At 38.4% G+C, this 25,501-nt stretch overlaps 1 protein-coding gene across 2 annotated transcripts in view; it reads left to right on the top strand.

The window, feature by feature from the left end:
• RASA3 (RAS p21 protein activator 3) overlaps positions 1-25,501 on the top strand; it is a 96,559-nt gene that overhangs the window by 60,711 nt on the left and 10,347 nt on the right. Inside the window, exons 5-18 of one of the 2 annotated variants that reach the window (XM_026851057.1) lie at positions 1,759-1,839; positions 4,605-4,677; positions 8,884-8,963; positions 12,937-13,041; positions 13,545-13,701; positions 14,527-14,675; positions 16,665-16,779; positions 17,677-17,751; positions 18,275-18,398; positions 19,562-19,668; positions 20,319-20,396; positions 21,323-21,400; positions 21,962-22,035; positions 22,996-23,043. In XM_026851057.1, the coding sequence (XP_026706858.1) occupies positions 1,759-1,839; positions 4,605-4,677; positions 8,884-8,963; positions 12,937-13,041; positions 13,545-13,701; positions 14,527-14,675; positions 16,665-16,779; positions 17,677-17,751; positions 18,275-18,398; positions 19,562-19,668; positions 20,319-20,396; positions 21,323-21,400; positions 21,962-22,035; positions 22,996-23,043 (1,344 nt within the window). The remainder of the gene's footprint in view (positions 1-1,758; positions 1,840-4,604; positions 4,678-8,883; positions 8,964-12,936; positions 13,042-13,544; positions 13,702-14,526; positions 14,676-16,664; positions 16,780-17,676; positions 17,752-18,274; positions 18,399-19,561; positions 19,669-20,318; positions 20,397-21,322; positions 21,401-21,961; positions 22,036-22,995; positions 23,044-25,501) is intronic. The other variant, XM_026851067.1, reaches the window with a different exon arrangement.

The raw sequence follows: 25,501 nt of genomic DNA, 5'->3' as shown, positions 1-25,501 counted from the left end.
ACATATACTGTGTGTTGCTTGATGTTGAGGGTTACTGAAGTGCTTGTACCTTCCATTTCCAGCTGGTGCTGGGATAGAATTCGTGGCTTGAATTTTGCTGTTTGTATGGTAGCACTCTGCAATATCAGATACCTGCTAAACTAGGCATCTGGGAGGCTCTAAAGTCTGTCTGTGTGGAAGGTAAACTTGTAGCAAAATAACAGAAGTCCAGATGTAAAAACAGCACAGTGCCTGTGCAATCCAAGTTTTTACTAACCTTTTTTATGGTTTTGATCTCAGATTTCACTTGAGTATCCAGAATACAGAACATAATTCTCTCTTGCATTAGCATTAGTGAATCAGCAATGAGGAGAAGAGTTATCTGGGTTAATAATAGGATGCTTCTAGGGGCTATGCAAATGAGAAGCTTGTGAATGAGTGCATTATTGGGGGCTGTCTGTATGAAGCCAATTACTTGGCCTTTATTCTGCAGGATCATAGGTGTGAGAATCCAGCTACAAATGTAATGTATCACTTCAGCTGCCTTTGGGTGCCCCCTTAGAATGATCTTCAATCTTTGTGTACTTCTAGGACTGTGTGAACCTATCTAGTACCTCATCTGGTACAAAACCAATTCCTGTATTGGTGCAGATTATTAGATTTTTTGCTGCCTTCATGCAGAGTAAGTAATAGGTCTGTAGTTAAACTGTATTTGAAGTCCACATCAAATGTTTTCAAATAACTTGCTTTGTGGATAACATTGTGAAGTGCTATCTGTTAACTGAATTTTTCTTTATTGATTTTTTTAAGTGGTTTTTTTTTGTATCAAAGTTGCTGTCACTGAAAGCAGTAAAATGGATATTACTTTTCTTGCTGGTTTTATAGCACCCAGAAGTTTTCAAGATACTTCACTCTGCAAGTATAGTACTACTCACCTGTCCAAAGAGCTTTAGAGTTTGTCTTCACTGAAATTTTCCAATTAGTATTGTGTAAATACATCAGCCCAACAAGTTTACCTGTTGGAAGCATAACTTGTTTCAGGAGGGAGAGTCCTGGCAACTGGCTTGTCTGCCTTTGTTTCCAGTTGGTGCTGCATTCCTCAGGTTTTAAATGAAACATTTTTTCACTGATTTTGGGGTTGTGGTGTTTGTTTTTTTCTTTTTTGCCAAAGAGATATTGAAATGAGAGTGTGAAAGTGCAGATTTCTTACCATGTCTTGCAGCAAACCCCAATTTGTTACATTTTGTCCCTCCAGTGTCTCTTTTGATTTCTTCCAGTTTTGTTGTTTAAAAGTTTTATGGAGAAAGATGTCTGTGTCATGCTGTCTTACTCACCTTTGCAAATAAGCCCATGCCAAATTTTGTCAAAAGCACCGAGACCTTCATGAATGTGATTCTGAGAAATGACTTGACTACTTCTGGGATCTGTCTGTGTGGGTTCTTTTAATCTTTTGTTACAGAATTTTAAAGTGCTGACAGCTCCCATCTTGACAACAGACTTTTATTTCATGAACCTTAAGTTGTTTTACTTGCATAATGAGAATCCTTTGGGTTAAGGTTTCTCTGTAATTTAACAATATTTTTGACCCCGTTAAATTTAGTATTTAAGACCAAAATGTGTTTTCAAGTTTAGTTCTAAATTAAAGGCTTGTGCTTAATGACATTTCAATTTCCTAAAGTATTATGAAAAGAGAACAGGATGAAAATGCATTGCTTTTATTTTCACTTCAGTCTCTTCCCATTTCACTGATTTATTTGTCTGCATTATCTTCTTTTCTAGAGTTTTAGAGTGCCAAGGGCTGCCCATTGTGAATGGGCAATGTGATCCCTATGCCACTGTTACCTTAGCAGGACCTTCCAGGCAAGTATTGCACGTACACGAGCTTGCATTTTATAGGGGTGGTTTATGTTTCCTTTGTCTATTAGAAATCTGCATTCTCAGATGGACAGATGGGAGTATTTAGACACCACTAGAATATGTTAAGTGTTGGTGTGTGCATGTATGAACTACTGAATTATACTAGAGTAAATAATTAGAGTCTTGTTTCAGTTATGATTTTATGTAAAGTCTGAATAATCCCTGAATTATTTGAATATCCTGGAGTATGTAATTTGTGGTTAGGCTTAATTTGTGCATCTTCTCACCTCACAGTTGGAGGCCAGTTTTTGAGCAAATTTATTGCCTAATTTTGGGCAGGGGCAGAAGAGTAAGCTGAATACATCAACATCTTGCAGAATATGCACGTTTCTATGTGAATATTTAGAGTCTTTTCACTTACAAGGTGTGGCAAATTAATGTGTATGTCAAAAGCCCTAGGTGGCTCAGTCCTATCATTTGATGTATGTGGACATAATAGCATGGATAAAATTTGGAATGAGGTTTTAGTAATGAGATTCTGCATAATACTCTTTAGTTTAAATTTGGATTTAATTTTTCCTGCTCTGTTATAAAAATTTCCCGTGCAGCTGGATGTCACTATTTTGTTTCTGCTTATCTAGACTCCTCTTTATGTCTGTGCCACGTTAGAATCAAAACAGTCCTGCTGTGACCTCTAAGAATCAGATTTGGTAGCATGGGTTATTCATAATGTTTTACAACATTTTATTGAAAGTACTATAAATAAGATGTTTTACAACAATTTATTGAAAATAATCTAAATAAGTTATATACTTGACAAATATTTATCTTGCATGTAGGAGGAGTCTTTAAGACTGGTCTAAGTGTGTTATGCCCTACCTCCATTAATGAGCTATGTATTTGAATTGTACATTTTGGTGGTTTAGGACTGTAACTTGTTTCAGATGGCTATTTCTGAAACTATAATATCTTTTTTGACTAACCCTTGTATCCCTGAATGTCTGAACTTACCTTTGTCTGCTTCCCTCAGTTCCCCCAGTCTGGATAATACATTACAACTGATAACATATTTCCCTTCAGAATAAGGAGCGTAGCCTTATCATATTCCTATCTGGTTTTTGGTGAGGGGAGAAGGCTTGCCTCCTATCTCCAGCAAGCAGCATGCAGCTTATTCCCATCCACTGCTTTGTAATTGCCGAATAAATGTGCTTGCCTTAATCACCTTCCGCTCTACATCCTGCTTCCCACTCTCCTCCCAGATGGTTTTATCGGTAAAGAGGTTGATTGGCAAGTGTGACTGATGAGATGGGATAGGCAATATGTCCTTCGTCCTGGAGGCGATTAGTCTCTCTTATCTCTCAGCTCCTCCTAGGAATAGTGGGATATTCTTAATCTGTATATCATTCTCCCCTCTGAATTTTAAAATGCTTCTCCTTTTAGAGTAGGAAAGCTGCTATATTTTGCTGCATTTATGCAATGCCAAGCATAAAATTTTCAGCACATGTGCTGCTGTTTATTGTGTGATTTGTACTTACAGAGCCATCAGACTTCCTGACCAAAACTGTTTAGATGCCTGTATTATTTGACTAACCCTTAGTGGGAAAACATTGTATGCTGGTGGACTGGCCCATTCAAGTCACACAGGAAGCCTGTAGCAGCACTGGGAATTAGACCCAGCTTTACTTGACCTCTGTAAAAGAATACATAGAGTTGTTCAGTTAATATAAGCAGTTGCAAGCTATGTAAGCAGCTTTGCTGCATGAGAAATGAGGGATAGATTCTGGGATGAAATGATTAGTAGGTCAGTTTTCCACGTGGCTGATGTGCCTCTCCATCTGTGTTTTATCTATGCCTGCAGAGCTGTAGGGGAAGATTGGTGACACAGGACAACAGAGAGCTTTTCACTTGTAGGTAACGAGAACAAATCAAGCATAGGTTCATAACATTTGGCAATCATCAAACAGCTGTTGGCTGGCCTGTGAGAAATGTGTTGGCTGGCTCTAGCCCAATACCAAGCAGTTAGATGTCTGCATTCTAAAAGGCAGGCGCAGGCGGATGGCACTGCCTATTGGGGATGAATGGGCAGTGCTGAACTTGGTCAGGCCTGTTGCCCAGTGAGTGGTTTGAAGGAGGTCTTCCATGTCTTGTTCCTACAGAGCGGCAGAAACTTCTGCTCAGTGCTGCTCATAATAATTCCACAACATAATATTAACTAAGTGCTGTTGGGGCTGCAGGGTAGTCATATAGCAATAAAAATATTCTTACTGAGGAAATCATTATGGTTTTCTTGATTATTTAACACCACTGAAAAGCATTCATTGATTCCTCAGACCAGGATTATAAAATCCACAGAAATAGCTATGTCAGTCTTCCTGTCTCCTGTGCTTTTAGGATATGAGGAATTTTTGAGTCATGTCAAGACTGAGACCATCCCAGAAATGTTGCTGCTCAGAGCCCCATTCTTGCTAGTTGCTTTGTATAGATAAAAGATTCTACTGGATCAAGCGAGTGACAGAATCAGGGTTCAAGGACTTGTGTTTGAGAGGATAACTGTGATTACTGCCACTTTAGAGAAATAGGCATGTAGTGAATCCCTCTCTTAAATGTGTGCAAGTGTGTATGCCTTGCTGTGCTGGAGCCACATGGCATTCCAGTTTTATCAGATAAATCAAGTGGGACTGTCTGTTCCTCAGTGACTCTGTCCTAGGATCACACTTCTGCTAATGTTGTTTCTTACCCTTTTTTTTTTTTCCCTTTCCTTAATTCAGATCAGAAGCCAAAAAGACTAAAGTTAAAAAGAAGACCAACAATCCACATTTTGATGAAGTGTTTTATTTTGAGGTTGGTATTTCAAAGGAACGGGTGATAAGCTGAAATACTATACTGTAGATAGTTGGCACAGCATCCTGCTCCATGTTGTGCCAGCTGTCTTCTTTGAAGACTGTTTCAAAGCATGGTGCAGGGGAAAGAAGTACCCGGGATGAGACCAGCCATCTGCTGAGGGAGCAGTATATTGCTTCAGCACAGGTGCTCTGTAGGAAAAGTTTCAAGGTGGGCACTTCTGAGCAGCAGGCTTCACACTCCATCATGACTCACACCAGAAGAGTTTTGGAAAGGGACAATTACAAGTGGGATTTAAACCAACAAAAAAAAAAAAGGAGGGGGGGTTAGCCTGTGTTTTTATAGCTGCTCCCTCCACCCTGTCCTTCCTAGTCAATGGGAAGGTTATCGCCTAGGAATACTGAAAACTCTAGAGGAGAAATACACTTAAACTGGATGTTCTGGATGTCTACCAGTCTGCTGCAATACCAGTGCCTTTCCTCCAAGTGGGTGAAACCTCTACAGCTTTATTTAATACTGAGCATTTTCAACAAGTCCAGTTAAGACAAAGAATAACTTTTATGAAAGTGCTCATTTTGGTTCTTTCTGTCATGAGTAGCTGTAATTGTGGTGTGCCCATACATATATGTGCATGTGTTTATGATTTGGATACCGTCTGAAACTTTTCATTATGTCTTCTAAAGTATGTGTATCTCTCTCTTTTCTTTTGCTCTTGGACATCTTAGTCCCGGTCTACACTTAACTGTTCTATTTCAGTAGACACCTCAAGAACATATCTGGCATAACAAAGTTGATGAAAAACCAGAGTAATATAATGCAGTTGGCATATCATTGAAAAGCCCTTTCTGCCCATATGACTTGCATCATTCAGGTCACATTTGCATTAGAAATTGTTGCTGCCATATGGGTGACACCTAGGGATGTGGTTTCTTGAATCAGTTCAGCAGCACAGACAGCCACATCAGGAAGGAGAGCTGGGGAGAGAGGAGCCCTACAAGTGCTGTTGAACTGTGCAGATCTGAAGTATGTGTACCATTCTTGGCAGTGCCAGTGTGAGGGTCTTATTGCTGACTTCCCGCTCTTTCTACAAACCAGTAGCTGACAGTTGTACTAACTAATCTGAAGTCTGTCATAGCAGCAGAAATGTGCTCTCGTTGATGTAATGGATTTGGATTTGAGGAAGAGATACATCCAGTTCTTTACTGGCAGGAGCACTTTCTCACTGTCCAAAGGGTAGAAGCCCTGAGGGTTTGCCAGGATAGCTATCTAAGGTAATTTTTCCTCTGCTAACCCAGCACGTCTGTTCCTAGGATATCTTTCCTGCAAACTTAGCAGTGAGCCTTTGTGCCTGCTTGCGTGACTCCGTGAGATTCTGTGGAGGTGCTGCATGGGCATGGTTGGTGAGGGAGAGATCCCATGATACTCAGTGCTGAAATTTCACTGAAATGTCTCTGTGTTTACTCAGGACTGCCTGGGATTTCAGTCTGTCACTCGGCCTCAAACTGTGGCCTTTGTCAGTGACACAAGGGTGATGCTATATGTAAAACTAAAATGAGCTTCCTTATTATTAACATAGGTCATTCCAGAGGAGTCTGTCAGCAAGATTTTTTTAATGAGAATGTAATCCAGGAATTCAGACTGTAAACCACAAAACTTCACCTGTCTGATTCCTCAGCCTTCTATGCCTGCACAAACAGCAAACGTTTGGTATTTAAACACCGATCTGGGCAGGTGGTGCCATATTAGGAAAGAAAGGAAAGAAACAGAAAACATCTTCCAGTTGGAATTGTGGAGGAGGCTGCAGGCTTGCTTAGCTTGCCTTTCTGCTGAGAGCTGGCTTGCGTGCAAGTATCGACAGAAGCAAAAAGCCCATGCCCCAGTTGTTCTGCAACTCAGAGCAAAATGGTTTTTGTGTGGGTAAGAGCAGAGCTTGGGAAATGTCTGAATCAGCCAGAACTCTGAAACATAAACATACCCTTAGTGCAGACAGAGCCATCATAGATTTATGTCATTTTGTGAGTAGTTAGTACATATCAGGCTAAATGTCTCTAAGGAACAAGTTTCAGTAGAACTGCTATGAGTGGGAAATACACTCACTAATGAGGCATGGGCAGACCTGTGGCTGGTGCATGCTAACAGAGTGCTCTGATTCCTGTGGAGCTGCATGGATTCACGCTGTTGGCAGCAGTTTCACTTACTGCTTCCAAACAGCTTCATCAGCTTTCCTGCAGTCTGCTAGCACAGTGATTGGCCTTGCCTCCAAGGAAGAAACTGTTCTGTAAAAGGCAGTGGAAAGGTCCTTCCCTTTCTACAACTAAAAAGTCTCACAGATTGAATTTTCTAAATGGAAAATAGCTTATCATTGGTTTGGGAAATTAAAGGGCTTATTAAGGGGTGCTATGAGCGAAACTTGCACCTGATGGTTAGGAGCAATTTTCACCACTGCTCCAGCTGCAGTGTGGTGGTGGTGCCTCAGAGTTCTATATGCAGCTACAGGAAAATGGCCCTTTTAGAAACTGAGGAAGGTGGTGTTGGGGACCTGTTTGCAAACCTGCATGTGCTGAAAGAAGATGAGCAACCGATAAATGGCTTGCCAGCTTTACCTAAAGAAAGGGCTAGTTCAGCACGGTGGACTGGGGGTTCCCTCATCTCCAGTTCAGTTCTTCGAATAGATGGACTTGATACTTGATTTTAGGAATGCCATTCTTGAGTGTATTAATCTGCACACTAAGCAGTCATACAGGTGAACAACAGAGAGACCTCGTACTTGCAGACTCCAGCAAAACTTCACAGAAAAGTGTCTACTTAAGAGGGACATGCCATAAGTCACTCCTATGCTATAACTTTAACAACTCATGTGTTACAGATAAAAGACTTAAAAGTTTGCTTCTTTATTAAAAATTACACCATTAGCAGCTATGTAGGATAATTTATTGAAGCCACAGTGAAGACACTTGCAAGGGTAGGGTGAGAAAATTTGTGCTGAGCTGCTGAACTCATAGAGTGCATTTAAATCTTCTGTGCTCTTTGGCTTACAGGTGCATTTCATTCAGTTAGTCTAGAGTGTTTGCTCTCCAGTGCTCTAGTACCTTTTAGTTTTTATGTATCACCTTGAAAATGGTGCCTGCCTCACACAAAAAAGGCTCTGTTAAGTGTCCCATCCTAAAGATTCTCTTCTGATTCCTCTCCACTTGTGCAGCTATATCTTTGCCTCCCTTGTATGTACCATCTGCATCTGATGTACGATATAAAACCCAAGAAGTTGAGTTTACAATAAAAGCGAGGTTTTGTTATTGGGAAGTATTAAGCCACAAGTGTATTCAAACCTACAACAAAGTTCAGCTTCTGTGTGCAACCAAGAGCTGAACCCACACATCATACACGCTTGCATTTGATCGGTTTCTGCTGTGGTTTCAGATGGGTGGGGTAGCCTTTTTTTCAAGTTTCTGACACCGTACCAAAGTACACCCATCAAAGTCTTTTTATAATCATGCTAGAAAACAAATTTTAAGAAATGTTTGTACAAAACTTTTTTTTTTTGCTAATGCTTTACACTTAACAGCTATCTTGCTGTTACTTTCTGCCCGTGCTTTGCTGTTTATCAGTCTTACAAATATGGTTGGTGAACCTGGTTCTATATTCTTGTATGCATAACACAGTCTAGCATCTCGGACAATTGATCTGTATGACCATGGTAAATTGAATTCCAGGATATCACAACAGACAGACTTCCGAGTTTTAATTGGATCCACTGTAAAATGTTTTTAAGGGTGGTTTGGGTTTTTTTTTTCCCCCCTCTGAAGAGTGCCTTAGGGCATCTGTTGAGCAGCTGTATTTAAAACCCAATTATTGATTGCCCTTTTTTTTCCCAAGTTAGATTATAAAAGCGATACTCCTTTCCATGATTTTTTTTTTCTTTTGTCAATGTAAACTCTTAAGTACTGTAGTTCTATTAAAGATGTGCTTTCTCTGTAAGGAAAATATGGAGTAACTAGTTACACTTGGATATGATTGTGTAATTACCACTTTTGGATAGTCAAGAATCTGTTTAGTCAACATATTTATTCACATGCATGAATGTTTTCAGAATCAGGACTAAAGTCACTGCTGATAGTAAAAAACTGTGATCTTCCAGAGCTTTGTACAGGTAACAATGGAATACTTTTGTATCAGATAAAGTTTTAAAAGTTTCCTCCTTTTTATTAGGTTACAAGACCCAGTAGCTACAACAAGAAATCCCATTTTGATATTGAAGATGTTGATGAAGTTGACAAAATGGAGATTAGGTAATATAAAGCACTTTATACTAATAAAGTTGTCTTCCAGATTTGTTTAACTTTGTAGTAGACTTGGTTTTCTAAATGGCAAGCATGCTTTTACTGTTGATAGATCAAGATGAGTCTTCATCAGTGTATGTGTATGTTCATTTTTCTTCACCTTCCTGTAGATCATATCAGAATATGTGTGATGGTTCTGCAGCAGGAGAGATCCTTGTTATTTTCTTTGGTATCCTATATACGCTGTGTGTATACTAATGTGCAGTTGTCAATAAGTGCAGCCTTTTATGTCTGGGCTCCTCTTTTTCTCGGTCAGTTTCCCAAGAGAGCTCAGAAGCTCTTTGATGCTCTCAAAGAGTGTGTTTTCCTATATCACTTAATTTTAGCAACCCATATAAGGTCCTTCTGCCCTGAGGGGAAACTCCTGAACTCAGAGTTTCTGTGCAGCAGAGGCAGTTTCTCTTCTCTTTTGCCTGCCAGACTTTAACCCCTTCTTGCGAGGCTGGATATGATACATGTGAAATCCATTGCACAGGAAAAAAGCAACTCTGATATCAAAAACAAAACCCCACCCCACCCCCTTCCACCCACTTGGTACTATTTTAAAACCTGCTGGTTTAAAAGGCCTTGTCAACAGTGTCTGTGGGGTCAGGTAAATAGAAAGAGTGGAGAGGAAACAATATGAGGTGCAAAACCTCTTGGTATCATATGCATCATACCATCACATACATCGAAACTTGGAGACTTAGACCATCTGGTGATCTGGAAGCTGCTCTGTTTGCATCAGGTGGTGAGAAATTCTCCTCTCCTTTATGATAAGATTTGGAGGAAGAAAAGTTGAGGGAGAATGGTGGCACCCCCTTCCTCCCCAGGTTTTCCCACTAGAGAGGCGGTGAGGGTTTATCTCCTAAAACATTCTCTCGTCCCTTCAGAAGCACAATTGTAAGGAAAGGAGGGGAGACCAGGAAGGGGGAACAATACTTACTCCCAGCAAGCAAGATGCATTTATATTCATCAGTGAATGGATGACGACTGTTCTAATTTGATGGTCAGCTGCGGGTTCATGTAGCCTGTTAGTGTAGTATCACAGCACTACAAGACCGTTAATGGATTTGTGTTTGCCATGGCTCTGTGAGACAGGAAAGGGAAACTGTTGACATGGGAGAGAGACAAGATCCGTTCTCTGTTCCTCTGAAAATATCTGCATCAGGCAGTGCAAAGGTGGCTGGTTTAAGGGCAACCTACAACTAATTCATAGGAGAAAAAGCAAAGGCCTGGGTTTGGTGCCATGCTGCTTTGGTGGCATCCATATTGCAGCACAGCAGATGACCTAGTCCTTTCACCAGACTATTTTTCTGCAAAGCTTTGCATGGTGCAGGCAGATATGAAGTAACATGTCCCATATTCCATGGGAATGTGTTGGAATGGGCAACTGAACGGTGTCTTGGGAGTCCCAGTCTAGTCTTTGTAACCATGATAGCCCGTCACACCCCGATTTTAAATGAAAGCTAGGATTTTCTGATAGCTCTGTGACTCTGGAAGGCAACCCTAGACATTGGTGGACAGTGATTACACATTGCTTAATATTTCAGTTGGTTCTTATTTTGTACTATTGGACTAAACAGAATTATACAGTTGTTTTACTAAATATATTTTCTGGACAAATGACTGTCTGCAATGATAATGTATGTGGAGCTGAGCTTCAGAAAAATCTTTCATTCTTTAAAACCAACATATCACAGTATGGTAAAGATGAATAGTTTATGAGGAGGCTTACAAAATATTTGGGAAAAGATTAAGCACTTAAATAATAGACAAAAGCAGATAAAGTGTTAGTCTTGGTTGGGCAAGCTCTTTGCTCAGAGGTTTTGTCCCCTATAGGACAGAATGTTTTTGTTTCCATCTCAGGTTCCCCTTCCACCCCTGCTCACTTCCTCCAGTCTGTTTAGTCAGAGTTAGATTGCCCCCATGCCCTCTGGATGGATCATACAATTTATGGGTTTGGGGGTTTATTTTCTTTTTCTCTTCTGAGAAAAATACCGTTCCACAGGGTAAAGAGGAGACTTAGTCTCTCATGATTTCTCTCTAAAGCTATGAAAGCTTCTCTTTTTGAGTGGGTGTAGGAAGTTGCAGGAAGGCCATATCAACACTTAGGGACCAGATGTTCTGGTGAATTAATTGTTTCTCCTGTTTCTTTCTTTCTGTGACTACAGTCTGACCAGTTTCAGAATAACACTTGCCATAATTTTGTCTCTTAAAAACCTTGGGAAACATTAGTCTTTTTAGACTCTGACATCTGTGTATTATGATTTTTGAAATGCTGCTTGTGCTTTGTACTCCAAGTGCACGAAACAATTTCAGAATTTGCATGCCTGCTTTGCTTACTGTGTATTGTGAGATCTGCATTGAGCTGTTAGTTCCTCTCCTACAGATTCTTTGCTCTGATTTTTTTTTATAACTTAAGTTGCTGTGGGGGAATACCCTTTGGCTATGTATGTTTGAAGGTGTTATTCCTAGTGGGCATCTTGAAAGAATTTGGATAAACTAGAAACTGGTAACCTGTAAATACTTGGTAAAGTGTAAGTCTGACTATGTGTAAATAAACTCAAATGATTCCTTTCTTCCTGAAGTTGCTTTTAACTATCTGAATTAGCAAGATAGTAACCAACCAGATATGGAGAAAGGGGAGAGAAGGTTGAATTTTCAAAGAGTTTTTTTCCTCTTGGGGAATTCTTGCCCGGCAGAAATACTGTCAAAATATCAATTTGAAGAACTTTACCCAGCAGTCATGCAGTGTGAGCTGATGGTATGTCTAGTCTATGTGAAACTTGATGCACAAGACACTGTCGAGAGATATGAGGCTCAGAGGATTTAGAAGTGACTTCTGCTGCACTTGTATGAGGTAGGATAAACCTTTGGCAGGACTATCATCATCCATTCCTTGCAAGCCTATTGTGACTTACTTGAGACTAGGAAGGTTTTGTAAATAGGTCCATAAACTGGATCACTTTGCACCTTATCCAAATTAAAGTTGCTTTTCTAAAAATTTTCATTATTTGAAAACCTGTATTTTTCCCCATGTATGTTTTCTCACCCAAAGTTTAATGCATATTCAGACGGACACTTAGCTGCAAAATTCTCATCTGAACTTGTTTTAAAATAAAAATGCCTCTCAGAGGAAACCTTAAAATATGTACAGAAACAGCTATACTGGAGCTTGAAACCCTTGCTTCAAGATGGGTATTGTAGCATTTATTTACAAATGCCAGATTAGACACCAGTACTTCTACTTTGAATCTCAGTGCAGTTGTTTTACATCCTAATGTTAAAGAGCACATTAAAATGCAAAAAAGTATCATCTAGAGATACACACCAGGACTTCCCAAATGTGAGGAACTGAGTGCCAAAGACTGTTGCTTCAGTCAATACACAGAATATATGGAGTAGTAGAACTCTCCAAAGGTTTTGAGTATCTGTACAGAAATAGTTTAGGTGCAACAAATTTGTAAGCTTGACAAAGTGAATGTTCCCAGGAGCTAGAGCACTGGGAAGGAGTGTGTAGACATTCGGCCTAACTCAGTAAAGCTGTCACTTAGCTGCTAGTAATCCTGAATTAGACTGGGGCTGATGTTATAGAGTCCTTAAATATCTCTGTACTTTTTTTCCCTGGTGTCCCTTTTACCTATTTCCATTATCTGGGATAGCCAAAGAGCCCCCTGAATCTTTGTCAATACGGATAGTGGAAACAGTACAGATGAGGGAAAGGTAGACTAGATGATATTTTTTCACTAATGTTTCCTGGAGGTGAATTGCAGGGCTCTAGAAATCTAAGGTAAGGTTGTCTCTACTGTTTGGAAACCCTTGTACGCTTCTGAGACTTTCTAACTCATAGGCTCGAGGGGGAAAAAAAATACAACATTGAAAACAAGATTGGGATTATTTGTTTTTAATTTTTTTATTCGTTAATTTGTTTTTATTACAGGGTTGATCTTTGGAATGCCAGTAACTTGAAGTTTGGAGACGAGTTTCTAGGAGAACTGAGACTCCCTTTGAAATTCCTCCGACAGTCTAGTTCTTATGAAGCATGGTATTTGACATTTTTCTTTTGGAGAATAAGTAGAAACATATGTCTGCTGTGAAGACTTAAGAGTAATTGCTGCTATGTGATAAAGTTTGAACAGATTTAATTTGTATCTTTTTTTGTAAGTAAGCCAAAGTAATCTTAGCAAATGTAAGAACACGAAGTTTTGATAATGTGATTAGAGATTTCAGTCTGCCTCTGTATTGCATGTGGGAGTTCTGATACTTTGGCTTTATGATATTATTTACTGCAGTTCATCAGTAGTGCCATAGTTTTAGTGTGGGGGGTTTAATCATATCTACATAAATCTTTATGATCAGAACTTTCCATGTTGCAGTTGGTGCAAAATAAACTCACAAACTCAATTAAAAAGTCTGATTCAGAACTCTCAAGAATTTCATATATATATAAATATTCTGTGTATCTGTACATTTTATATATGTTCATGTATAGCCTGAGATAATCTTCTGTTTTAGCACAAACTTTCTGTTTTACTGTTTGCATATCAGGTATTTCCTGCAGCCCAGAGATAATGGTAACAAGTCATTGAAACCTGATGACCTCGGTTCCTTAAGGTTAAATGTCGTTTACACTGAGGACCATGTTTTTTCCTCAGACTATTACAGTCCACTTAGAGACCTCCTGCTAAAATCTGCAGATGTCGAGGTAATTTGCTTGCACTGCTCCTTGTTTACCTGCAGATCATCCTGACAGGGGTTTCTGAATGTTTGTCACTATCTTGCTGGAACCATAGTTGTGTAATTACCAGAGACTTCAGCTTCTTCCTTTTCATACCTGAGGGCCTTGTTAAGCTCTGTATATCCCTGGTGCTTGTTTTCACTCCTTGCAAAGAAGATCTTTATCTGCATGCAGTATGGTGGGTGAAGGCACACCCAAGAACATCAGTGGTTTTATCAGCAGCATATTTTCCGTGGCTTTCTAACTTTACATGTAAAAATGCAAAGTAAACTTCAGTTTGATCAATTGGTTTTCTTTTTTTCAGAGAGGAACAGGTTTACTTGCATAATGAAAAAAACCCAAACCAAGAACTAATCCTGAAATGTCAGAGGATTGAACCATGTGTGCCATTATGTATACTTCTGGCAGTTGTAGCAGTGCTTTTATTTTTTTAGGACAAGAACAGGGTTATGTACTATCTGTGGCTTGAAATTGTGAAGGATTAGAATTCTTCTTCTTCACTTGCTTCCCAGGCAGCAGGGATGTTCAGCGAAAAGAAGGCTATTAAAAATGGGGGAGGGGAAGAGACTGTACCATGATAGTTTTTTAATTGCTGCCCTCTTGCGATCAGAACTTACAGCCAACAAAAACTGGAATGTAACCCCCACTGATGTTATGTACAGGCACGTTTGGTTAATTTGGCCATTGCAACTGTTGTGTGGGGTTCTGCATTAAGGAGCTAATGGGAAAAGAAAGAAAGGATGCTTGTTTTGGAAAGATCTCTCAAAGTTTTTATTTCTTTCCACCGTTCAGCCTGTTTCAGCATCAGCTGCACACATCTTGGGTGAAGTTTGCAGAGAAAAACAGGAAGCCGCCATACCTCTTGTCAGGCTTTTCTTACACTATGGCAGAATTGTGCCTTTCATAAGTGCCATTGCAAATGCTGAAGTGAAAAGAACTCAGTAAGTACCTAAAACCAAATTTCTATCAAACATACCTACTCTGATTTGCTAATGTTAGGATCATCTACTCAGTTTCTAGAATTACAAGTAATTTAAAAAGAAAATGTTGGAGTTGTTCCTGTTGTTCCCAGCTGAGTGGCAGTGTTCTTTATAAATTTATTCACTGCTCTGAAGATCTGATGAGTTTAATTTTAGGAGGAATTTCCATCATGTTTTGCAAAATCTACTTGCAACACTATTCTAAGGTCTGAGAGCAGGGATTTGCGTTCTTCTCAGTCTTAATTTATTTGATGATAACTGTGAAAACCCACATTACCTTCAGCTGTTCATATGAAATAGTTTCAGCTTTATAGTGTGCTAATAAATCATCTTCTAGTACTGAGTAAAAGCATTTGTTGAATTTGTTCAAAACAAAAAGCAAATTTCTTCCTAATCATGAATATTTAAGGCAAGCTGTGTGTCTGATCTTTCCAATTAGAAGGCTGAGGATCAAAGATGGCATTGGATCTGGCAGCGGATAGCAGAAAACAAAATGTTTTTTCTGGTCACTTCTTATAAGTCCCTTGTTTGACTTACTGGTGGGCTGACAGTTTAGTAGTGTAAAGTCCAGTATTCACACCAGGCAGGTCCTGAAGACCATTTGTTGCCACAAGCCTCATGCCTATGTAGTGATGCTCTTGACTGACAATAGAAGAGACAATTGGGAGTCAAGGGGAATGACAGATACTGACTCTAAAGTAACAGCTTCCTCAGTACAAAATAAAGTCTTTGTGTGGGTTGTCTTGTTTCAGCTTGTCTGAGGGATAGAGTGTTTTCCTTCCTGTAGGTAGGTGTATTTTTTCTGTGCTGCAGGTTGGCTGCAACAGCTTGGCTGCTGCAGTATGAGGAAATTTGCTGCTCCCTAGTCAGTCATGTTCCTGCGATAAAACAGCAAAGATGGTTTGTTTTCAGGGCTTTCTGACATTTGTAACAGACAGTGAGCTTACCTTTTTATGAAACAAAATGATGAATCCACCAAATTCATCCTGTTATTCACTGCTTGCAAATGGGTACAACTGTAGTAAGCTATAAACAACAGAAAAGACATCAGCATGTGTACAAGAACAAGCAAATAACTTCATATGCAAGATTTATCTGCTGTCAGTAAACACAGATTTTGATCATATGGGTTGTAGATGAGATCACTGATTATGTACCTATCTGCTTAATATAAATTTCTATACAAGGAATTGCAGGTACACAATTATTATGAAATTACTTGCATACTCAAAATACAAATAATATTTTTTGAAAAGTACACATGATAGTGCAGCTGGCTAAAGCTTACTAAATCACAGTGGCTGTATATCTAGAACAAGAAGAATTCTGTGCAAGTGGCTCTTCAGAAAAATGTGAGAGTCTGCATGACATCAGCTACCCACACAGTTCTCAGGGCAGAATTGAGATCTTCACTGTGTTTAATAATGTTATCACAGGACAGTGCTGTAAGTGACTTAGAAAAGATGGTTAATTCTTTGGAGCTGGAGTTTTCATCTCTCTCCCAGCTTACAAGTACTTATTTTGTAGGAGAAGGTAATAGGTCATGTGTAATGGGTAATGTGTAGTGAGACTGAAATCACTGCCTTCTTCCCTTACTCAAATTAACACTGTTCACTAGCACGTGAAAACAGCCTCATTTTCCCTGTTTTTATTTTAAACCCCTTTCATTTGAGCCCGCATGTTACTGTGTGTTTGGATGGTGCACCGAGCACACTGTGCTAATACAAAGAAAATCTGTAGTCCCTCTGGACTTAGTGTGACTACCGCTTTTTCATAACCTGGAAGTGCACTAAATGCTATGTGACTGCGTTTAATGGCAGGCTGGTGTCAAAGGGAGTTTTTGCTTGTGCATTCAAACCCAAATTTCCATGACCTTTCACCGCTTCTTTTATTTTCATATTAGCAGTTTGTTACAAAGAGACTAAATTACAGAAAATTGTTCACTTCCAGAGATCCAAACACCATTTTCAGAGGAAACTCATTAACTTCCAAGTGCATTGACGAGACAATGAAACTGGCAGGGATGCATTATCTGCAAGTTACACTAAAGCCAATTATAGATGAGGTAAGAGCAGTTTAGACTGTTTATTTGATAAAATGTCACTGTAAAAGGCCTTCAGGGAGCAGATACTGTTTATTCCTTCCCGTTTTAAGATGACTTTGTAGGAATAATGCTCAGGAGCCTTCTATATTAAAGAGATTTCTACGGTAAAATCCTGTGTGTTAGTTTAGCAACAGCTGAGTCATCCAATTCAGGAACAGTTGGATTGTATTAAAGGAAGAGGAAAGTTTCCATTTATTTAACTAAATTACTCTGTTATATAAAATCTAACATTTATGGTTTCTTAGAAATTAACAAAGTAATAACTTAGATGAATAAAGAATATATACAGCGGAAAGCTGCTGGGAAGCTATAAGTAATATAATTCATCCAGGGGGTATAAAGGAATAAAATTATTCTTAGATAACTGTGTATGTGATTCATTTATTATAACAATGGTTTATTGTCTATCCAGTCCAGAACGGTGGGTATGGGTATTTTGGTGCAGTAATTGGGCCACACTTGCAGACCACAGACTTCCTTCAAATGATTCGACAATTTCTTCAGCTGCTATTTCAATGTTTCATCAGAAAATATCAAGTTTTTGAAGAATATAGATATACTTTCAAAGCTGACTTTTGACAAAATAGGACTTTTCTTGAACAACCTTGCTTGAGAGAGTCTAAAGATCAATTCATTTCAGTTGAAGGAAAGGATAGAACAAATTAATGTTACTTTTTGGAAAAAAATGAAGATCACATTTAATTTATCTTTGATGTTTTCTCAAAAGAAAAAAAATACAATTTATACAATTGGATTTTGCCTTTTTCCTCAAAAAACTAACAGATTATGCTTTTGATAAAACTTTTTCTACTTGAAGGTAAGCTAATATAGTAATTGTTCACTATATTTTTTTCCTAGATCTGCCAGGTCCATAAACCTTGTGAGATTGATCCTGTGAAATTAAAAGATGGTGAAAACCTGGAAAATAACAGGGTATGCATTAGTTTTTGAAGATACAATCTCTGTTTATGTTATCGGGTTTAACTGAGGTCCTCAGACACTTGATGTTGCAAATAATTTTGTCATTCCTTAGAATACACTAGAAGCTTTCTTAACACCACAAACGGTTATAATTATTTTACAGTGGCTTTACATTATGCTATAAATACAATATCTGTAAAATGTTAATCACTTGTCCCCCTGCCCTTGAGGACAAGGACAGTTTTTAGCCTCTGGCTCTACTGATGATGTATAAAATGGTGCTATGAAAAGGAATGATGTGCCATACAGCCATATCACTTAATGTTTGGTTTTGATAGGAATAATATTTTTACTCTTGTACTTGAATATGTGCATGTACCAAAGAGAGAATCATTGACTGTGAGATTGTTTTGCAAGTATATAATGTTGAAAGTGAGAATCTTTTAATGATGCCATTATGAATAAAACCAGGAATAGTACTACTTTCCACAGCAGAAAATTATACCAATTTTTTCATTATAATTACATTTTTCAGGAAAATCTGAGGCAATATGTTGATCGCATTTTTACTGTAATTACAAAATCTGGTGTAAGCTGCCCTACAGTGATGTGCGATATTTTCTTTTCACTGAGAGAATCAGCTGCCAAACGTTTTCAAGGTGAGTTTATATTGTTTTATTTTTACATCACTGATAGCTTTTACATGTAGGTGTAGTCTAGCAGTCTGCATGATCCATGATGGGTTTAGTAATTGAACATCATCTTATACAAAATACCATTTGGAGTGTGCATTAATGCTATTTTTTCCTTGATTATGCATTCCACAAAGAATGTGACTTTCAATGATTGTGTGAGTTTACCTTAAACACCTTTCAAAGGAAACAGCATTTAAAAAGAGCATTATGATGATACGTATTTATGGTTTCAATATTTGCAAATCATGCTCAGTTTTCAACTGTGCAGGTTTTTGTAATGGCTTATACCACAAACTCCATCCAGATGAATTAATTTCCACTCATACCCCAATCTGTAGTAAAAGCCTATCTATAAATTGTTGGAGGTATTGCAAGCTCATTGCCCTAGGATGCCCATGTGCTGCAAAAGTTTTCTGGCTGTCAGGAGAGAATTCTTTCCAGTCTCTCCTAGTTGTTTTGGCTCTGTGAGAATGAGCGGGCAATATAAAACCGGAACTGAGCAAAACAACCAACCTATATATTTTCATGAAGGGAAACAGATTACAGTAAGGAAATTTTAGAGAGAGTAATAAGTTCTGCTTTTAAACACTCACTTCACAGTAGAGACAAAGCAGAAAGCCATTGACTGTGCTGTTTACTAATTATTTTATGTTAAAATCAATAAATAAATAGTCTTTTCTGTAACTACCAACTGGAATAGATGCATTAGGAGTCTGTACAGCACTTGTGCCCAGGGCTATAACTAGGTAACTGAGAGTTGGCCTCTGCGCTGAATTTTTCATAAACTATGGAAATTATTTGTCATACTTCAGTTGCATAGATGGAATAGCAGATGTTTATATGAAATTCCCTGTGCGGTGGAAAAGGGAATGGTGTTCTCCTTGTAGTCTGTGTCATGAACTCACTTCTTTTTAAAAGGCTGTCATTGACATTTCCTTGGTTTATGCTACCCAATCTCTGGCTCCAAATCCTCCATTATCAGTTAATCCTGTAACTCACAAATATGTACATTTCTAGCACATGTTTGAGTTAGTTCTCTGAAGGCATTCTGATCATTTCAGAAAGTTTTTAAGGAAGAATTATCGAAATTCTGAGTAGAGGGTGTTTTTGGGGGGGTTTTTTCATAGGTGACCCAGATGTGAGGTATACAGCTGTCAGCAGCTTTATTTTCCTGAGATTCTTCGCTCCTGCTATTCTTTCTCCAAACCTTTTTCAGCTTACACCACACCACCCAGTAAGTACGGTATCAGTTTTTTCTAGCTGTGTGTATGGTTCTGTTGCTATAGTCTGTCTATCAAGATTCTTTCTTCAGTTCTTTTAATAGCCTTTAAGAGAAGTACCTTTGTTAGTTCAAAGATCTGCTATGTCGGTCTTGGATATAAAGCATATGTTGGATGACTCTGTGTGTGAAGAACTTGGGAGGTATGGGAGGAACAGTGAAATTTAAGGACAAACAAGGTAGATGGTCTAAGATGCTGTGGAAAAGATGGTCACTGCTTCATTTTTGCTGCATCACATTAAAGCTGGATTGGTTGTCAGCAATGTTGGAAATGCTTTGGATGTTAAGCAACTTAACTAGAAAGACTTCTAGTGGTTGCTCTTATTGGGAGTGGGGAGTACCTGGACACTCTTCAAGACATAAATTTCTAGGTTTGTTTTGCAAGTGATTGCCTTTGGTTCTCTGAAGAGTAATAGGGTAGCTACGAAGCACGGTGGCTTGAGTCAAAAGCCTTTTAAAAAAGCACCTTTTTTCCTGTAGTGCTTTATTGGGTCTTTTCTAATTTTATGTTACTTTTCTGCAAGTAAAGTAAGAAAGATATAGTTTATGTTCCTCTACTCCATATTTTAAATAATTAGTCCATATAATATTATTCTCTTTCCTAGGATCCTCAGACTTCTCGAACTTTGACACTTATCTCTAAAACAATTCAAACGCTAGGCAGCCTATCAAAATCCAAATCTGTAAGTATGCCATTTTCATTTAAAGGCTTAATTTGAGAAAGTGATTTTCTTTTTTTAATCTTTTATCATTTGTTGTAATTAAGCCTTTAAAATGCTTGAGTTGCACTAGGCTTATGCAAAACTGGCTGTGTTTGCTTTAATTATAAGCTTCTCATGCTCACAGGAGAACTAAATCTGTCTTAATCTGAACCAGATTTCAGTAAAGCAAAAGTGTGTGACCAGCCTAGAAGTCTGTTCCGGGGTTTTCCATTCCTTCCTTCTGGAAGAAAGATTGTGATCAGGAAAGCCCGTGAAGTTCTCTACTTGCGTCTGGTACATGATAGCAGCTCTACAGGGCTTTATAGATTGTTTCAGCATTTTAAATCACTCAGTAAGGAGAAGGACTATGCTTTTCTTTTCATAGCAGTTCAGTTTTCTGCCAGTCAGTGGTGAGATGAGATCTAGATGCCCATGCTCTGGATGTTTGACTGGAATAAAATTTGTGTACCAAAGGCACCACACTGCTGTATCTGGTGATAATTTGCAGTTGCAGGTGGTCTAGTTAGGATTCTAGTTAGGCAACTGTAGATGAACCTGTACATCAACTACAAATCCTTTGAGACAATGGAATTCCTTCTGTCAATACTTTTTGTCAGCTGATTTTAGAACCAAGATTAAAAGCCCAACCAGAAGTTTGAAGGTTTTGAAAAATGCATTATTAACTGTAGTAACTGAGCATTTGAAATGCATTCTGCTACCTCTTTGAAACAAAAAGATGGTACTACTGATTGTGTACTATACAACATGAAAGTAGTGCTTTGCTTATTTTACGTCTGGCCAGAAAAAAAACCTTTGAATTTGCAATGGCTTGCCTCATGATCTACTGCTGTTAACAATAATATTTTCTGTATAAACTGTGTTATGATATGCATGGCTTTGTATTTTAGGCCAATTTCAAGGAATCCTACATGGCTACTTTTTATGATTATTTTAATGAGCAGAAATATGCAGATGCAGTAAAAAATGTAAGTAATGTATGTGAATGTTCTGAAAATCCTGCTGTGTTGTTGGAGCTGATGCTCAGAATCTTAGAATGTAGTACATGCTGTTTGTAAACCGGGAAGCATGTGCTGGAAAAAGCAAACTCTTGATAACTGTAATATTCAAGAAACTTTTATTAAATTATGTGCATGTCAATAATAGAATCTCTATGGATCTACTTCTGCTTAATAATTAGATTAGATTAACAAACTGCTGCTTAGAGCTTGAGATACATGCACGCTTCATAAAGGTGCTGCAGATCTGTAATGAAAATTGCCTAGTCCAAAAGGAAGTGAAAGATACATATAACAAAGGAGAAGCACAAGAAGTGTTGGTCGTTGCAGTTTTTCTGCTTAAGAGCATTTGTCGTATTTTTAGTTTACAACCCAGGAAACCTCCCAAATTTCTCAAGCCTCTGCCATTAGCTTCTGTTTAGCAACTTTTACAGTATTTTCTTGTAGCTCTGTGCTATACAAATGTTAAATTTTAAATTTTGAGTAGTGCAGTCCTGTCATTTTTATCTCTGCTTTTTGTTCACCTTTTAGTTTCTAGATTTAATTTCATCTTCGGGAAGGAGAGATCACAAGAGCATAGAGCAACCTATATTGCTTAAAGAAGGGTAAGCATGCACGTTGCCACAAAACCCTCCACTTGTGTGCCTGCTACCATTCTAAAGCAGCTATCTTTTTTCCCACCACCCCTATTCCATCTATGCATTCAGAGAAGAATGTAGGAAGAGTCTCATGTTGCTGTATCTGCTCCCTGTGGCTGCTATAGCTGATTTTAACGTACTCTCATTTGATTTAAATGTCTTAGTTTAAGGGTTTTTTTTTAATAAGTAGAGGGAAAAGAAGCCTATAGAACTTAATTAGCACAGTTAAGGCAAAATAAACTTATTCTGAACTCCACTGAACAAAAGCTGTAAAATTTCACTGTGAAGGCAGATAGGGATTATCTTGGTGAGGGCAAAGCCTGCAAATGGAGTTTGCTTTTGCTGCCCTGTAAGATCCATATGCTAATCATTATCATGGCCATTTCGAGGAAAATTTGTGATGCACTTGGAACGGTTTTAGTTTTAGTACCTTTCCTTTTTTTTGCAAGCATGTTCCATATGGCCTATTAGTTTTAGATACTAATTGTTGACATTTTTTGGGTTAAAAAACCCTGAGTTGTTAAGATCATCTAGGTACACTGTGAAAACAGCTTCTTTTGAGCTGGGAAGAAGAAAGTAAAAAATGCAGATTCTTCCTGTCAGAGCTCAGTAAGCTGAACTGCTGCTTGAAATTAAGCCTTCATGGTAGCTCTAAGTCATGCTTAGAAATCAGGTTTTCAGTGACTACCCTTTCCAGTTAACCTCTGCAGTTCACTTCACTTCTCTGATGAATGTCTGTCCCTAGAAGCAAGTTTGTCTGTTTTAATTCTGTACATTTATCATTCTTTTGGTTTTGGAAATAAATGTATAATTTGTAACATTTTCCCTCTAACTCTAAAACATTATTTTTTCTGCCTCTATCTTTCTTTTGCTTCTGTCTGATTTTTTTCTGTCTTTTCTTGCTCGGCCTGTGGCTGCTGTTGTAAGGACTCTTAAACTAACAGTAAAGAAAGTTGATGGTAATAGTTCATGCAGGTAAGATGGTAGAGGCAGTTGGTGCTTAGCTGTAGCTACCAGCTGACAGTGTGCCCTTCCTTCGCAGAAATAGACTTGTCTGACTTAAATGTGGAAAGGAAGTACTTTCTGTAACAACCCTGAAATGCCTGTGTAAACCCAGCAGAAAACATGTTGTTATCTATTTCTTGATGTTGACCAACTCTTCTTTTTTGTTTGTTTTTTCCCTTCTTTCTCCTTCCTTAAAACAAAAACCTACTGAAATAGAGAATAAAGGACTTTTATCTGTAGGCAGAGGCTCCAGGAAGGACTGAGATTTGCTTAATATTCAGTGTATATATCCGAATTAACTCACTGGAAGCGATTAAAAAGTGGCCATACACTTTCTAGGCACTTCTTAAGTAGCATTCATGTAAATTGTACTCAAGGTTAAGGAATGGCCTTCAGCTCTCTATTTTTCCTGACATTTTGCATTATGGCCATGTTATATCATGGAGAGTGGGTGGGAATTTTCACAGCCTTTGATTTGATTCTTCTCCAGATTGATTGGCTGGTTAGTGGGATTTCTGTTTGCCTTTGCAATGTTTTTGTTTGCTTTTGGTTTTTTAATCTCTTTGCTTCTGCTATCTAGATGGAAAGCTATAGTGTATGTATTTTGAATGAACATACAGTACCAAAGATTAGTCGCTGGCACTTGGAGTTTTTGGCATTGATCATGCCATCGCTGCTTAACAGCTGTCTGCTTAGTTCTTTGCAAAAGGAAGAGAATTAAAAGGAGAACTAGTCCTGCCACTCTTGTAGGTGAAAGGGGCATGCTGATACTTCCAAGAAAGGCTAAGGCAGATCCAAACTCAGGTCTACCCTAAACATGAGAAGAAATGGTATCTCCAGCCATCCAGCACTGAAATGGGTTTCATCTTAAACTTTTTTTCCCCCTTTGTGCTTCTGACTATTTGCTCTGACTTCTCACACATTCTGTGAATGTTAGAAACAAAGAAATCATTTAAATTTACCTTATAACTTCTGTGGCTTAGAATGCTTGTCACCTATCTGTGGAAAATAAAAGCACATTCTTCTCTTGGCTATGTCAGCTATGAAGAATTTAATTTAAAATGTTCTCTTAGGTCTGCAGTATGGAGTTTACATTTTTCAAAAAGGAAGGCTCTGTAGGAATTTGAAGTTTTAAGTCACCTTTTAAGTGTTGGCATGAGAAGGAAGAGAAACTAAATTCAAGGGCATATTGTCCACCTAAGGATATCTGCTCTTCCTTTGAAATTTGGCTTAACCTTGAAATATGAAGACTACCACCAGTGGGCTTGGTGATGACCTGAATCATGCAGTTTTATTAAATATTTCTCAAGTAATCCAAGAATAAGGACAGAGACAGTAACTGTCTGACCATTTTAAGAATGAGAGGTGTGTAACTAGAACTGGTTTTAAAAAAATCTGTTGCTGTATCCAGTCCTTGTCAGCTTTTACCCAGACAATTTGGAATGGGCAGCAAGAACCAGCCCAATTGGTTACAAACAGTTGAAGTCTGAAGGGACTTGGGTGTCTGCTTGAGCTTTAAACAGACCTGCAGTTCAGTAAGATGCAATGTAGTTGTTTCTGACTGAAGATACCAGAAGCGAGAAACAGTATTAGGTGTTCTAAGTATTTTAGCTCTGCTGTTGAAAATCTTCAACCAAATCTTTCACTGTTCTCTCTGTGTCCTCTTTGTGCTGTATAGTGCCTTCCTACTTGATAAAAACTACTCTGTAAGTAGTTTTTACTCATTCCATTATACAATTCTGTATTTGACACAATAGTTATTGTAATGTGTAGAGTAGCTGTTATCAACTCTCTACTGCATACGCATACACGTTTTTTGTCCACCAAAAGTGATGCTGAGCAGTATAAAGTCATTAGGCTTTCCGAAGTCACCTTGAAGCTTTTGGATGATTTGGTGGTTAGGAAGATGGTGAACGAATCACAGTTTCTTGTTAGCTAATTCAAGTTTGAAATTAATTAAAACTGATAACTCACTAAATGAATGCCCCTCCTCTGCCAAAAAAAAAAAAAGGGGGAATGGGGGAGTTCTAGCTTTCAGCTGTCAGACTTTGTATGTTATTGAAAAGTGTTTCCAACTGCACTATCAATATGCAATTACAAGTGGAGCTGTGGGACATTCTGATTTTGATTCTAGAGCTTGAGACTGACTAAAGCATGCAAGGGTACAGTCCCAGAGGCCTTACACATGCCTTTTAATTATTAAACATACTCTAAACCTTTTGAGCTTTCTCATAGCTTTAAAAAAATATAATTAAAAAAGCTTGTACAGTGAACATGTTGAGCTTAGCAGAGCAGTACTAACCATGTTCTGCCCTTTTTCTGCTGTAGTAGAAAATCATTTAGCTGGATTTTTAACAGGAAAGGGCACAAACTGCAGTTCAGCTAACTAACTAGAGTCCCTGTGTAGACTACAAGTCAAACTGCCTGT

Source organism: Athene cunicularia, assembly GCF_003259725.1.
Source record: "Athene cunicularia isolate RWA chromosome 1 unlocalized genomic scaffold, athCun1 chr1_part1, whole genome shotgun sequence".
In the NCBI taxonomy this organism is placed as follows: Eukaryota; Metazoa; Chordata; class Aves; order Strigiformes; family Strigidae; genus Athene; species Athene cunicularia.
This window is presented reverse-complemented; position numbering and strand designations above follow the sequence as displayed.